General features: G+C 36.6%; 2 protein-coding genes across 3 annotated transcripts; both read right to left on the reverse strand.

Annotated features, from left to right (window-relative positions):
* Window positions 1–4139: 4139 nt before the first annotated feature.
* LOC123315860 (ribonuclease H1-like) lies at window positions 4140–4720 on the reverse strand. The gene has a single exon (XM_044901750.1). The coding sequence runs from the start codon at window positions 4695–4697 to the stop codon at window positions 4170–4172; it is 528 nt and encodes a 175-aa protein (XP_044757685.1). The 5' UTR covers window positions 4698–4720; the 3' UTR covers window positions 4140–4169.
* A 1642-nt stretch (window positions 4721–6362) lies between these two features.
* On the reverse strand, window positions 6363–14073 carry LOC123315836 (BRISC and BRCA1-A complex member 2-like). 2 transcript variants are annotated; one of them, XM_044901713.1, is made up of 5 exons: window positions 13798–14073; window positions 13442–13746; window positions 13219–13385; window positions 11027–11412; window positions 6363–6672 (listed from the first exon to the last, which is right to left on the reverse strand). In XM_044901713.1, exons 1-5 carry the CDS (start codon window positions 13901–13903, stop codon window positions 6464–6466), a joined length of 1173 nt encoding a protein of 390 aa, XP_044757648.1. In that variant the 5' UTR covers window positions 13904–14073; the 3' UTR covers window positions 6363–6463. The 2 variants fall into 2 exon arrangements, with proteins under 2 accessions (XP_044757648.1, XP_044757647.1); XM_044901712.1 differs by having other exon boundaries at window positions 13442–13755.
* Window positions 14074–15603: the final 1530 nt, after the last annotated feature.

The raw sequence follows: 15603 nt of genomic DNA on the forward strand, positions 1-15603 counted from the left end.
TTTCTTGCGCTAACACAGTACAACAAGCGCAATTCACTGTGCTAACTCATAATTGCGACTACCTGACGACATTCTGCGCCAAGTCCCAGGGCTTTTACTTTCATCACGAACCACTGTATCGGCTCTCGTGTCAACGCAGTGAATAATTCACTGTAACACCTACAGACTGTTCCCGTGACAGACAGGTACCTGTTCCAAAATACTTGTGATACCAGCAGATATCGTTCTTTTCCAGCTTCAAGCACCCGCGTATGCACTCGAAACTCGGCAAGGAGTTTTTCACCTCAGGCTCAAAGACGGGTCCACCAATGAGAATCCTGGACTGCCTGAGGCCAGTTCCCATTCTCCATTCAGAGGAAATTTTTCTGTCTAGCCATCTAATAAAAAGTTGCTCACAGATGGAAAGTGCAGGTTCCGGACCAACAAAAATTGAGCGGGTTAGCCATTACGTGTCTACCTTCTCGTTTCCAAGAAACTCGTGCGTGCTGGACACCAAATAACTACTAAGTAAGGGATAATCTTCTCCACAAAAAGAGATTCCAGCATTCCCTTATAGCCCGAGAGCTGGCGACAAAAATCGGCAAGAGTTTTGTAATGGCTCATAATTAAATATGATTTAGTGTATTGAGGGTGTATATTAGTCAGCACCCACTCACTCTCAAGGTCAGGTAGTGGAACACCTAGCAGCAACGCGCTTTGATGTAGGTATATAAAATTACAACATACTCTACAAGTATTTGTAATAATTGAAAATTGTCACTCAACTAGTTTATAGAACTGAAAAAGTGATCAGACCTCATTTCAGTAAAACGCGGTGGGTCAGTACCCCTTTTATGTTGCTGCTTTTACGATGTCGTTTCAGGAGATTTGTAATGGCTGAAAATGCATTTATTGCTCAAATATCATGTATTATTTGAGAATAAAATAGTCAGACCACATATCAATTGAACAGAGGCAGTCAGCAGCCACCCAAAGTACGGATAATGTAATTTAACATAAATCAAAGAGCATCGTCGCCAGTTGTTCCACTACCTGACCTTGAGAGTGGATGCTGACTCATGTACACCACCAAAACTAACTCATATTTAATTATGAGCCATTACAAAACTCTTGCCAATTTTCGTCGCCAGATCTCGCACTGTTATGTACAGAAATAAAGATATTTGATTTGTTTCTCAAATCTTGTTGGAGTACCAGCAAAGGCAGAACTTTTTTTGTCAGTAAAAGACCTTGGTGGAATAGTTTGAAAGATAGTAGTGGTCAGTGTCGAATTTGTCACCACCTTGTACCGATGTGTATTCCGGAGTATCCTCTGCGTATATTGTCCAAAGAGAACCGACAAGAACGACATATGCAGTGCAGCCTGCATTATGGTTGGTTTTTTAGTAGGTGGATGGATTCATTGAAACGATGTCCTGCAATCCTCACACCAGTGCCTGTGGACATCACAGAGTTATCGATGATCCAAGTGGGACCTTCTGGCACAAGAAGCCTGTAGGGTTCCTCAAAGCAGAAGCCGATGCCCGCGCGGTCCCCTTTATGCATTAGCCTCCTCCAACATCTTGGGAGCTCCCGCGCGCACCCCTAAACAGTCCGTATCACGCCATTGTCCCTGTGCCCAGACTGTGAGAGCTATTATCATAACACCTTTCAGAGATACTCCATCACTGCCGTAGCAGATTTCATAGAGCCCGTCAGGCAGACTTTTCCCTGGCATTTAGTCATAATGGAGCTGCTTTAGTTCTGCATGGTAGTCCACCATTTAGTTTATAAGGGGGTTACGTTTCACTGCGACCTCAAGGTCTATTCACAGAACACACCCACTTACTTGACTTACTTTATGGGTCTATTGTGTCCCGCATCAGAGCTGTTATAGCGATTGCGCTATCTACAGCTCGAACTTCAATAAACCCCACTATCTGAGCAGTGGCGGCTCGTGACGGTATGAGATGGTGAGGCATATCAGAAAAAACACGGACCTCAAGGGATCGCCAAAAACGGTTTGCTATACTTAAGCAAAATTCGCAATAAAGGATAAATGTAAATAGCTATCAGGAATTAATTATTATTTTTATTCTCTAAAAATTGGTTCGTTATATGCGAAAGTTCGCTGAAAACGGACCCGTTTCAAAAATGAGGCTTTTTTTTGACAGAAGGTAGAATTCATCAAAATAAGTCGTCTAACCAAAAATTGTCTATATAAAATATCCAATATGGCTGAGAGACAACCCCTAGAAGTTCGACAAAATTTCATTGAATTTCAAGTACGGGACTGTGGAAGGTAACTCCATCATCGCAAAAACGAAACAAAACATAAACATATGGCTGAACAATAAATGGTTCTGTACCAATTTCATCCGATTATATGCATTAGTGCACTTTTGAGAGAATCATAATTGTTGTATCGTGCAATTTAGGGCGAAAAAAAAAAGTTGAAAATCGAGGCATTTTCTTGAAAGTGCTTATGTTAGTTATGTTGAAAAAGTGCTATGATGTTTCCCCATTTCATCCCATTCTTACGACGATTGTTGGAATGTTCGAACAATAAGATTGTGATGCCCATTATGAAAAAATTCGTGGATAATTCAGACGAATTTTTTTGGTGAGATTTTGAAGTACATAATAATCTTTTTTTTCACTCTTGTTTCCTAAGTCTCTTTTGTCTGTTGGTATCGAAATGGGCCATTTCATAAAATCGTGTAAGTTACTAAAAAATAATGACAACAATTCGGCAATCCTAAGATTCCATTTTCATTACCACGTAAATGAAAGAGCCAATATCCTAAACGAAACCACATGGTCGAATCAGGGAGATACGTCTTTTCCCACTACTTTGCGATAATTCAGCTATCAAACTGTCTAGGGTCGTATATAAGAATCTTTTTCAATAATCATTTTGAATTTTTCTTCAACTTTGTCATTTTGAAAGTTTTGTATAGGTGATTTTTGGTGAAACGCTTCATTTTGACCAGTTCTGCACACTGTATACATATCTACACATAGGAAAGTAATTTTTGCCGGATAATTATGCAAAACTTCGCGTATTCTTGGTAGATCCAAGCGCTATCTCCCGCTTCCGGAGCATAGACATAGAGACATGGACTGTGCCTTCCCTTTATATCTATGCATGAAATACGGTCAAAAAAAGTGACAGAGAGAAAAACACGTCGGGAATGCAGTTGTCTTTTTCTAGAATTTTGATTGGTCTACACTCACCTCTATGTGAACAAAAAAGAGAAAGGTATGTCCCGACGAGCTTTTCTCTCTTTCTAATAAATAGCCAATTTCATGCTGGCATTGCTCAGTCCATGTCTCTATGTCTATGTTCCGGAGTAACCCGAACAGCAAAGATTATAGAGTTAGGTTAGGTTAGTCACAGCCCTCTTAAACACAGTGTGTTAAGAGGGCTGTGGGTTAGTTAACCTAACTCTATAATCTTTGCCGAACAGTGCAGAATAATAACAAAGATTCCTCTTTGATAATAATCGCAGTTTGCCGAGGAAACGAATTAAATCACGGTTCTACTCTGTAATCTGTGTCACGGTTCGAGCGAGGGGCCGAGGGCCGGGGCATGCCTCAAAATGATAGGTGCAAAGATTATAGATCTCTATAATCTTTGGATAGGTGGAAGCAGTAGCCGCTTTCAAAGGCGTGTGGATATATTCTCGTCGCCTCGATGTAGATCACGCGCTAGACAAGGAAGCGCATAGGCATGCCTCAAACCTCTTATTTCTCAAAGGGGAAGTGAGATGAATATAGAAGAAAAGTGAGATTGAGCTTGGTTATTATGAAAAACAGAGACTCAGTGCCGTACGGTATGATGGGAAATTTGGACTGAAGGGATGATGAAATGGATTAATAAAATATTCGATTAATACGTGTAATTTCCAGAATTTATTTGGTGAGGCACTGCCTCCTAAAGTACTCTTGTCCTAGACATTCTTTGCGCAGAATTGCAATGGCGAGACATTCTGTAACGATGTGAATAGGAGTTTCCTCCTCTTCCCCACAGAATCTGCACTCGTCGGTTTCTAATAGGTCTATTCTCATCATATGCTTTCTGCCAGGAGGTTTAGCTTATTCTTCGCGAGATACAAGAACTTCTTGGCTCTTGCAGTTCTGAAGTCCCGGAGGAACCTTTTGGAATGATCCATTCCTGGAAGAGTCCGTCAGAGTAATTCTCTTTTGTTTTCTTCCTTTTCCAAGAATTCTTTCTTATAGATGTTTTTGCATACACCACAGAAAGGCTCTGGGCCAGTAAGTGGCGTTTGTGCTCCTTTTCTGGCTAGTGTGTCAGCCTCTTCGTTTCCTTTGATTCCCGAATGACCAGGAACCCAGACTAAAGAGACCTTGTTTTTCTTGCCTACCTCATTTAGTTTACTTCGGCACTCCCATATCAATTTTGAGTCAGTGACATAGGAGTTCAATGCTTCGATAGCGGCTTGACTATCAGAGTGTATCACTATGTCACACCCCTGATAGTTTCTTTCCAGGTTTATGTCCACGCATTTTTCGATTGTGATTATTTCCGCCTGAAAAGCACTCGAGTGGGAGCCTAATGCTATTGTACACTTGGTGCTCGACCCGTATATTCCAGCGCCGGCTCCTGTCGTGGTTGTAGAACCATCTGTATACCATTTAATGGTATTTCTTTTGAAATTTTGGGTAGTGTATTCCTTTTCCACTATGTCCAACATACCAGAGATACTCTCCGAGTAGACCCAAAAAAATCAGAGTACGCCCAACCCCAAACATACTAGGGAGTTTGATGTTGCAGGGCACCCCCCTCCTAGAACCATCTTCCGTTTATAATGGACCGAGAGTTCGTTTTTTAAGTACCATCGCTCAATCTTGCGTGCTGTATCAGATCGAAAATGATAATGATAACTTTATGTAGAAACGATAGGAGAAGGTCATCCGTATAGGCCACAACGTCAAACTCAGCCTTCGCAAATCGACCAGGAGCACATTCAGACAATATTTCACAGAAGAGGTTATGAAACACGACCCTGCGAACATCCCCTTCCCGGTCGAAACGCCTAGCCAAGCCATGATTCTGTAAGCCCCAAGCAAAGACATATCTTCAAGCGAGTGCAGGTTCAACGCAATGTTTGGAAACGAATGTTGTTGAATGCACTGCACTCTCCATGTAGTGCGTCGTCAATGGAGTTAACAACCGAGTGAAGTGCAGAATCTACTGATTTAGCTGGGAGGGGTGCAGTGGACTAGCTACCATTCCTAATATGTCTTTCTACCACCTTCTCCAGCGTCTATCTATACTATGAATTGTGTGCTTCTTGATTTTCATCAAAAACCCTTCATCCATTTCTCAGGTGTGTGCCTTCTAATGTTGTCTCAAGAATGTCGAAAGTAATGAAAAGACAATTTTTGGTTTTATTCCATGAAGAAAATTTTTGGCCTTGCTCTATGTATTCCAGATGCATTTTAATTAGCTCTTTCTTTGATTATTCCAGTCCCAATTCAATTTCCACAGTGTGCTTGTTTTTTTTATGATTCAATACCTTTTGCCTGGGATGCAACGACATGAAGCTGCATTCACAATCAATTCGCGGGCCGAAGTGCACTTCGGCACGAAAGTTGGCACGAAATTTGCCATTCGCAATAATTTTGGAACCAAATACTCAAATGAATCGGAAATGTAACTGATCAAAACATAAGCATCAGCATCATCCATAGCCGGCACGAAATTCCTTGCCGAAGTGATAGTTTTCAGCTTGCAAGAAATTTGGTCAATTTCCAATTCCGTGCTAGTCTTGAATTTCACTATGAATGGTAACGGAGAACGACATCTGCTAAGCTTCCGTGCCGAAGTGCACTCCGGCCTGTGAATTGATTGTGAATGTAGCTTTACAGAAGCACTGAGTGGTGTAATACCTGATAGATATTCAAAGAAGAACTTATAGCTGTGTATGAATCAAATAAATTAACTGTCAATATAGTCTTACTAAATCACTGTTCTCGAATAATAACCTCATTACTTGCATAACCATGGCTGTGATCCGTATATACACTTTGGTTTCTTCTGGTTAGTAAGTGGGCGGTCCGTAAATGTCGAATTCCTGACAATTCAGTTCAATATCTGTCACCAGAGTAACCGCTCTGGTAACTTTCGGTTACCAAATGTGTATACACTTTGGTTTCTTCTGGTTAGTAAGTGGGCGGTCCGTAAATGTCGAATTCCTGACAATTCAGGTCAATATCTGTCACCGAGTAACCGCTCTGGTAACTTTCGGTTACCAAAGGTGTATATACGGACCATACGCCATATTGAAAACGAAATCAAAACTGAATAATTGATAAAATGCAAATCATGACCAGAAACAAAATAACTTTTATAGCCAAGAATTATTTTTTTATTATACATTTTTATAACTACACTGAAATAAATAAATTAGAATGATATAAAAATATAAACTCAGAATGATAAAACAACATTGAAAACTCACTGAGTTATCATAGGGACCTGCAATTTGAAATGATCGATGATATAGGTCTTCAATTGATCTAATAAATGAGAAGCCATTTTATCCGGTATAATCTCAGGACTCTCTTCATAATGAAAAACAATCTTTGCTGGTATCTGTAGTTTTGAACAAAAGTTATGAAATGGAATAATTTCTACCACTGCCTTTTCTTCAGGAAATTGTTCACCTAGAAAATAATTCAGCATTAATGTTTGCTGAAAGTCCCAAATATAAAATAACGGTTGTCGCATTAGATTATAGGATGGGCGATAAGGTCATATGAATATGAACCTCTCAAACAGCTTGACTTGAGAGTTATTTTGTATCTCCACGCTGTTTAGCAGTCAGGCAGCAGTCTGAAAAAACTCACTACCTTCCTACACCGATAACACTGATCGACAAAATTATAGCTTTGTTCTCCCACCTAAGGAAAATATATATATTTTGAATCTCCGTAGCCAAGGTATAAACGCACGATAAATTAAAAGTGGAAGTTAGCTCTTGTTGTTTTTTAATAATTATATTCATGATTTTTAACAAAAACAATGCATTATAATATTTGCAATGGTGTAAAAGATTCCGATCGCTTAGATCTTTTGTCTTTTCTGCTGTAGGACGACTCCAGTATTTCTCTAACGATGGACCAACACTATTCAGCAAGCATAGAGGGTTCCCCTTTGCCTTGGTAGCGTTTTTCGAATGACGCGATGTCTTGATGGAATCGCTCTCCATGCTCGTCACTTACGGCTCCCATATTTTGTGGAAAGAAATTAATATGTGATTGCAAAAATTGTATTTTTAAGCCCGTTTGCAACAGCCGAGAATTCTCTAGAGAATTTGCTCGAAAATTCATGCGCCGTGAATTATATACCGTTGCAAACGCACTTTCGGTAGAATTCTCTGTTCAGTTGCATACAAAATAATCTCTGCCGTTTTCTTGCGAAAATTTTGTAGAGAATTCTCCAGAGAATTCTCGGCTGTTGCAAACGGGCTGTAAGGACATGTTGCATCCCATTTTTTGATGAGCCTGTAACATCATTTTGTCGATATCTAGATATTTTCATATTGCGGAGATTTGTGATTGCCAAGAAAATTTCTGGTCACTTCTACAAAGGACAACCAGGCTTCTTTTTCAAAGTCATTCAATGCTGCCAGAAACCGAACTTGTTTCAATAGTTTGTTTTTTTTATAAAGTAAAGTAGGGTTCAGAAGTGCGAACATGGACAATTCACACCTGTCTTTTATTTTGATAACGGGAGCTAAACAAACGTAAGTACTATTATTTTTGTAATAAGGTGAGGAATACCTAACAAAAAAAATATAAATCTCTTAGGTGGGACATGTTGCATCCCATTTTTTGATGAGCCTGTAACATCGTTTTGACGATATTTATATATTGCGGAGATTTGTGATTGCCAAGAAAATTTTTGGTCACTTCTACAAAGGACAACCAGGCTTTTTTTCAAATTCATTCAATGCTGCCAGAAACTGAACTTGTTACAATAGTTTGTTTATTTTATAAAGTATCGTAGGGTACAGAAGTGCGAACATGGACAATTCACGCATGTCTTTTATTTTGATAACGGGAGCTAAACAAACGTAAGTACTATTATTTTTGTAATAAGGTGAGGAATACCTAACAAAAAAAATATAAATCTCTTAGGTGGGAGAACCCTTGTTGAATAGTGTAATTTTTTACTGTTTCAAGTATATAAATACATTTTTGCTCATTTTAACCTGCTCTACATGATGAACCAGAAAAAAATTCAGGTTGCCATTTGAAAAACTCAAGTTTTGATTGAACTTCTATTTGAATTTTTAACTTTAATTTTCGAAGACACTGTATATCAAATTGCTAAAAATTCAGAGATGTAACGTATGATCCAATATGCTGAGAAGAGCTGGCCAAAATTTGGCTTTGATACATTCATTAGAAAACTAGTATCAGCTATTTTAATGAGCACCTAAAGCTGTCAAAATTTTAGGAAAAAGTCGAATATTTCAGAATCGATAGTATATAGGGTTGCGTTCACAAACTTACTCCGAGAGTAGAGTATGAGTATGGCCATGCTCAGAGAGTATACTCTGAGAAACTAAAAGTACGTTTGTGAACGCTTCGAGTAATCAAAGCTTACTCAGAGCTTGCTCAGAGTAAGATTGTGAACGCAACCTAGGACCATTTGACAAGGAATTAAAAAATGCAATAATATACAGGGTGTCCCATTTAAAATAAGAAAGTTGATACCAACAGGGAAAAAACGGAGCACCTGTATTAAGGTGGGTTATAAAAAATCAAAGTTCAAACGATTACAGACAAGTTTTGTATTTAACTTCTTCTTCTAGCTCCTTTAGTTTCCACAATAAGGGAAAAGGGAAACTTTAACTAGGACACCGCGTACAACTTCAGTAGTTCGGACAGTCGCTAGACCGGACACTGCTAAGATTCGGGCGTTTTGAAATTTACCTCTCAAATCCGGGCAAGGAAATATTCATATGCATAACAATATTTTTCTTGTTTGAACAATTAAAAAACAAATGCATGACGGTTAGAAAACGGCACACCGCACTGGCGGAATCTTTCTTTCTGCATTTGGCTTCACTTTCTTTCACTTGCACTCCCTGAAAAGTCTAAAATATACCTTGATGCAGGCAAAGTACTAACTCATTAGAATTCTTTTTGTGAGTTTTGACAGATAATCCTTATTTTTTTCAATTTTCAAGCCGTTTTATTTTATAAATTCAATAATCCGGCCTAATAGTCCGGTCATGTCCCTGAGCGATATCTGCCCAGCTGCATTGACTACTGAAGTTATGCTGTACATGCTTCTATGATGAATTGGTAATAAAATACCTTTGTGTGTGTAAACATGCTTCTATGATGAATTGGTAATAAAAAACCTTTGTGTGTGTAATATTTTACAGCAGATTTATACAGAGTGTCCCAGATAAGATGGAAAACATTTTGATGTGAGATAGAGAACACTTAGAGGATCATGAAACAACCCCATATGCATTATCTACAAGTTCTAGATTTTGATTTACATGCAGTTTTTCAGATTTGAATGGAAATTAAAATCACTCTATCTCCTGAACGGAATCACCGATTTATCCGAAATTTGAAAGGAAGATAGATTTCATGAGGTTCCAGAAAACTGCAATCAAATATCAATAGATTTGCAGGACCGTGTCACATAAGTTTGGGCAGTTCGTAAGAGTACGCGAAATCACCCTGTACAATGAATTTTATGATTCCTTCGATATCTGCGTACACTTCATTTATTCAATTCGCCTGATAATATAGCATGGCACCGTTCAGGTTGCCGATGACTGATTTTTTGTTCTCGATAGTAAAAAAAAATTTTCTCTCGTGTCGAGATTTAACAGCCTATTCATCTCATAAAGGGGTGAATTTTGAATCTTCATGAGTCCGGTCAATTGGATATAAATTATTGGATGTTAATTTCAGTTATCATTCTATCGAATACAAATATTTATTTTCAAGTCATTCAATTAGCAAGAATAAAAACTATAAACTGATTAATTAAGTCCCGTATTTGTGAGGCTTATAACTTTTTATAGGAGAGTGCTCAAACCTTTTGCATTATATTATATTGTTTTTCCAGGGGTGGCACAGCTCATTAAAAAAACTTAAAATGGCATACATTTTTTTATCAGGTCCGAATCGGAAAGAACGGTTACTGTTAAAATATTTGTATAGATTAAGAACTCACCCTGTAAAGGTAAAATAAAAACTTAGCGGCTCTCAATGTCTGTTCGAAATAAAGGCAAACTTGATCATTCTGTAATCAGAACAAATCAATCTATCATAATAAGTCAACGCCAAACTGGGAATAAATCAAGGTTGTACAGTTCAATATCGACACGAGAGAAAGTTATTATCACTCTCAGAAAAAAAAAAATCCTCGGCACCCTGGATGGTGCCTTACATTATTATTTGGGGAGTTGAATAAATGTATCTCACAGTGTAAGCAGATATCGAAAAATTCATGAAATTCATTGTACAGGAACAGATTTCGAAAACTTTCAAGAACTCTACAAATTTATGTGATAAGGTCATGCAAATTAAATGAAATGATATTTGAAGCAGTTTTCTGGAATCTCGTGGAAGCTATCTTCATCCCAAAGTTCGGATAAATCGATGATTCTTTTCAGGAAATTGAGTGATTTCAATTTCCATTCAAATTTGAAAAATACCTTGCAAATCAGAATCTAGAACTCCTAGATACATACTTAAAATGGGGTTTACTTTGTGATCCTCTAGTTGTTTCTATCTCCCATTTAAATGTTTCCCATCTCCTCAGGGACAGCCTGTATAATACAATTACAAACCAAAAAAAGATTCATTGTTGGCCACAATAACAATAACCACTTAGTGTGTCAACTTTGTTTATTTGTTGGGAAAAAAATTATAAGGTCTTTTTCAAGAAACATCAAAAAACTATATGTGGAAAATGGATATCACTCAGAATATTTGAACAATATTTTTTTGTAAAAATTACATAAATATTTCAGAAACTTACCCATTCTAACTTGCACCAAAAAAAAGCTCCCACTGACTTCGCATAGAAAGGATACCTGATTCATGAAATAAGCATCATATTCTATAATGCTTTTACCCCTCAGAATGAGTAAGCTAGCAACAAATTCTTTCTTAAACTGAAATTTGAATGCTGCATCATTGATATGTTTTTGAAGTAAATGAGTTAACTGTGGAACATAAGTCATCAGAGATATGTTCGCATAAGGAGGTATATTCAACAGATTCTCATTTCCTAGGAACTGATTCAGTCTTGGAGAAAGATTCAATTGAACAGACATGTTTTTGCCTTCATTATCATGATAGTATACTGCCAATAAGGCATAATCTTGGTTAGGATTCAAAAGGGTACCTTCCTCACTGACATGCCTGTAAAATAAATTATTCATCTGGATTCAATTCACCACTACAAAACCATTCAAACAATTGTCTCGAATTCGAAATAATATCACAGTGGCAATAACAGATATATCCTGAATGAAGAACAAACATTAAATGAAAACTTTCAAATAGTAAAATAGCAGTACATGACATCTGCAAAGATCACAAGAGTTTGATAATGAAAAACGGATTCGTAATCCAAAAAAAATTTTTACAAAATAGTATCACGAAACAAATTCAAGTTCATTCTGAAAAGTTCAAATAAATTATTTTCTAAGGAATAATAACCTTAAGCATTATCAAATTCATATGGATTAACTATGAAAAACGTTTATTAACTGAGAGGCACCACTCACTCGAGTTACTATGTTTATTTTCTTTAATAATAATTTAATTATAGAATCAGGAAAAGTTTATATATATATATACACAGGGTGATTCAGAACTCGAGGCGTAGTATACAGGCTGCTATTCTTTATAAAAAAAGGAAAATGAAATTTTTTAATATTGTCCTTGTTTTCGAGATATAAGTGTCCAAAATTTCTGCATGTCATCAATTTTTAACCTTTAATACCTGATAAAAATACAGAAACAATTAAATCAAATGTTCAAAAATGCCTCCATTAGCATCGATACATGCTTGGCAACGCAGAATAAGGGAATTGTACACTAATTGCATGTTATGCCTATTCTGAGTGGATTCGACTGTATCAATAATTCGTTCCATTAATTGTTCTTAATCATTAATTTCCACTGCAGAAACTTGTTTCAAATGCCTTCATACAAAATAATCCAAAGCATTCAAATCAGGTGATCTTGCTGGCCATAGCACCTGACCACGCCGACCAATCTATCTACCATTGAAATTTTGGTTTAACCAGGCGACAACATTTCGTCCAAAATGCGTTAGTAATTTATGAAATTTTTTTGCATACAGTAACATTACTGTCCAAAAACTCGGAAACGAAGCCTCATCGACCAAAAAATGTTCCTGATACGTCCGAATATCACCCTGTATATAACTTCAATGAACAATTTCTACTAATATACTTATCAATCAAGAATTGAGGGGCTCAGAACTGAAGTGAACCAAGTCCATTCATTCTAGTTTTGAGATGAATGGCTTAGAAGTTGTTTATCTCCAATTAATTCAAAAGTGATTTCTTTATTTATTATTATTCTTATGTAAGCATATGCTTACATTCTAATCTTTTAAAATCTAAAGAAGTTACTTTTGAAATAATTGGAGATGAATAACTTCTAAGCCATTCATCTTAAAACTAGGCTGAATGGACTTGGTTCACTTCAGCTCTGAACTCCTCAATTAATATGGTCACCAGAATTCACACTATACAGATAGCGAAAATTCTACTTCGAACATAGGGAATGCCACAAGACTGAAGATGACTATAGAAATGAAATTGCTCAGTGCAAGATTAACTTCTTCGAAAGTGATAAATTATTATCGAATATTCATATTGACCGCTTTCTGAATCAGTTCCTACTATGCTTTGTCATTAGAGTGGGAACTGTGAATTTGTGACCAGTAAGTGCATCTCACTTGAAAATAAGAGGAGCAAATCGAATATCAATCGGTCCAGTTGAATATTGAATAATCCATCACCCTTAATAAAATTATACTCGTACCGGGCGATTGCATTTTTACAGTTTTTTTTTTTCATAGCATCCCTATGTAAGGCATTAATTTTTCCTAATCTGTATAAGTGGCCCTAGATGAAATATTAGTACAAGCATAAGTTAAATACTCAAAGCTAATAGCATTTTCTTACTTACTGAATAAATTCAGGAAGTTGAGATATATCGACATGGAGTACTATCAAAAAATGAGTACTATTGATATCCACAAAGACCTCTATATCACTAGCATTATAGTTTACAAGGGAGCTAGTTAATTCATACTCTTTAGAAATAAATGAACCAACTCTCTGAAGTTCGTTTACCTAAAAATACCAGCTATTACACTAACAACCATTTTCATTGACAAGCAATGATGAACCTGAAACTCTGTGAACAATTTTATAAAGCCTTGAGTGACTAATTCTAACGATGCAGTGTTTTTTATATTCCAATGCACCCAATCGGGCACATATTTCATAATATTATTTCTGTGTATGAATTCTTCAAAAGCTTCATCATTAAAATCGAAATCTGGAGCACTAGTTAAATCATGAGGATTGAAAATAATATCCCAAAGTAATATCCTGGTTGCATAGGGAACATGTAATCTGTAAGCATATGTATACTTGGAATCAGACAATGTTAACTTATTGAGACTCTCCCTTTCCATAAAAGGTCGTAATGCTAAAACATCTTTATCAATAAGTTTTTCAAGACACCTACGTATCTCCTCACTTATTCCACAACTAGTGAATAACTTGTAGAACATTTCTCTAAGACACGGATGTACACTCCTGACGAAATTATTATTCCTATCATTAATTGAATCATGCATTTTCATGAGGAATTTTATACAACATACACTACACCTAAATATTGAAGCTATCTAACAAGAATACGTTCATTGAAACATCACAGGCGAGATGCTAGAGCTAGATTACATTGAATTATGCTTGGAGAAAAAAAAATTTGAATTTATCGCTGACACAGAGAACAGATCGAATCTGTGCCGTTGATCACAGATTACAGAGTGGCCGTTGATTGAAGTACTTCCATAGACAGACAGACAGACATTGAGTACTTCAATGTTCAATGTCTTCAAGCAGCTGTGTCTGTGCTTTTTCGACCCAAATGATTCGGGGCATTCGGGCCGAAATTTTCGGCAGCAGAGCCAGCAGGCACAGAACACACTAGGGCTGTGTCGATCAGGGTCATTGAACTCTATGGGAACTGGAATGGCATCGCGATACAGGCAAAATGAGGAAGAGTGAAAGGGAAGAAGTAGAGCAACCTTTCTCTCTCGCACGCCGTTGCTATTAGCAACGTAAACATTTCAATGTGCGGGAATGAAAGAATGAACTATTCGAACTGAAAATATTTGAAGGTTTGATACTGATTGGAAAAATCCACTTCTTTCTCTATTTCCCAAATTGTTCAAATCTTTCAACGAGTCGGTTCGTACTAAAAATAATTAATCATTAGTTTGTCATTCTAATCGAAATTTCTAAAAATTTTGCACTTTTTTTAGTGATTTATGATGTTAATAATAATTTCCTGAATTTCGGGAACGAAATTTTTAATAATCACCCTTGCAGCCTTGATGAATTAATAAAATAGAAGCTTTAGAGTAATTTGAATATAAATATTAAGTTTAATCTTGAGGCAAGAATATAGGAAATGATCTTCTGAAAAGCCTCGGATAAAGCTTTGGAATCATATGAAAAGCAGTGTCAGCAAAGACAGAGTTGTCTCTGGAGCAGAGACAGTCGTCTCTGGTGTCAGTGCAAGAGATTTTAAATATTCCAAATAGTTCAATATATAAAAGGAATCATATCAAAAAGTAAAGAACAAAATTGCTGAAATATTTATATTTAACATAATTGGGACAAAAATGTTACATTTGCTTAACAATTATTAAATAAAATTAATTTAGTCATTTTCTGACGAATAATAGAGGATCCCCATGAAGTTCATCATTCATTAACTTTGATTGATGGAACATTCTACACTAGCCCTAGTGCACTCTTCATGGTCGAAATAAATCCTAAAGCGAATGTCTTTCGATAGTGAAAAAGAATGTTGGTATCATCAATTTCCAATGATTCTAAATATTCTATAGTTTCACTGAAAATTTCCTCAACATACCTCAGGGAAAAAGATCTAATTGGAGCTTTAAATCCTCTCCGGAACAGATTTCTAGAATTAAGAATGTCAAACACTCTATCAATTTTTCTAATGAATTCAACGGTAGCGGCACTATCTTCGAATTGTAAGTTCTTACATTTGTTATTAAGAAATTCCATAGCATCTGCTACCCCGTTACTCATTGTTTGAGTAGCTAATCTGACATTCATAATTCTATTTTTATAATTGATATGCTGAGATGAGAGGGAATTAGCCAACCTTAGACCTTCCTCCATTTGAACTTTTTCTAATTCCTTGACAAACTGCCAAGAAATGTTTCCTGTGGGGGACTGCAAATTTTTTTCTGCAAATGTATTTCTACGGATACCAATTTTTCCTTCCTGTAGCTTTGGTCCA

The sequence above is a fragment of the Coccinella septempunctata genome, chromosome 6 (assembly GCF_907165205.1).
Source record: "Coccinella septempunctata chromosome 6, icCocSept1.1, whole genome shotgun sequence".
Classification (NCBI taxonomy): domain Eukaryota; kingdom Metazoa; phylum Arthropoda; class Insecta; order Coleoptera; family Coccinellidae; genus Coccinella; species Coccinella septempunctata.

Bases quoted from the DNA above. Each gene is read 5' to 3' on its own strand.
- LOC123315860 (XM_044901750.1), bottom strand. From the start codon at position 4,697: ATGTTGGACATAGTGGAAAAGGAATACACTACCCAAAATTTCAAAAGA.
- LOC123315836 (XM_044901712.1), bottom strand. From the start codon at position 13,903: ATGAAAATGCATGATTCAATTAATGATAGGAATAATAATTTCGTCAGG. The intron at 13,386-13,441 runs GTTCATCATTGC...TGGTATTTTTAG, and splicing joins AATTGTTCACAGAGTTTCAG to GTAAACGAACTTCAGAGAGT. The intron at 6,673-11,026 runs GTAAGTTTCTGA...ATTATTTTCTAG, and splicing joins TTTGGTGCAAGTTAGAATGG to GTGAACAATTTCCTGAAGAA.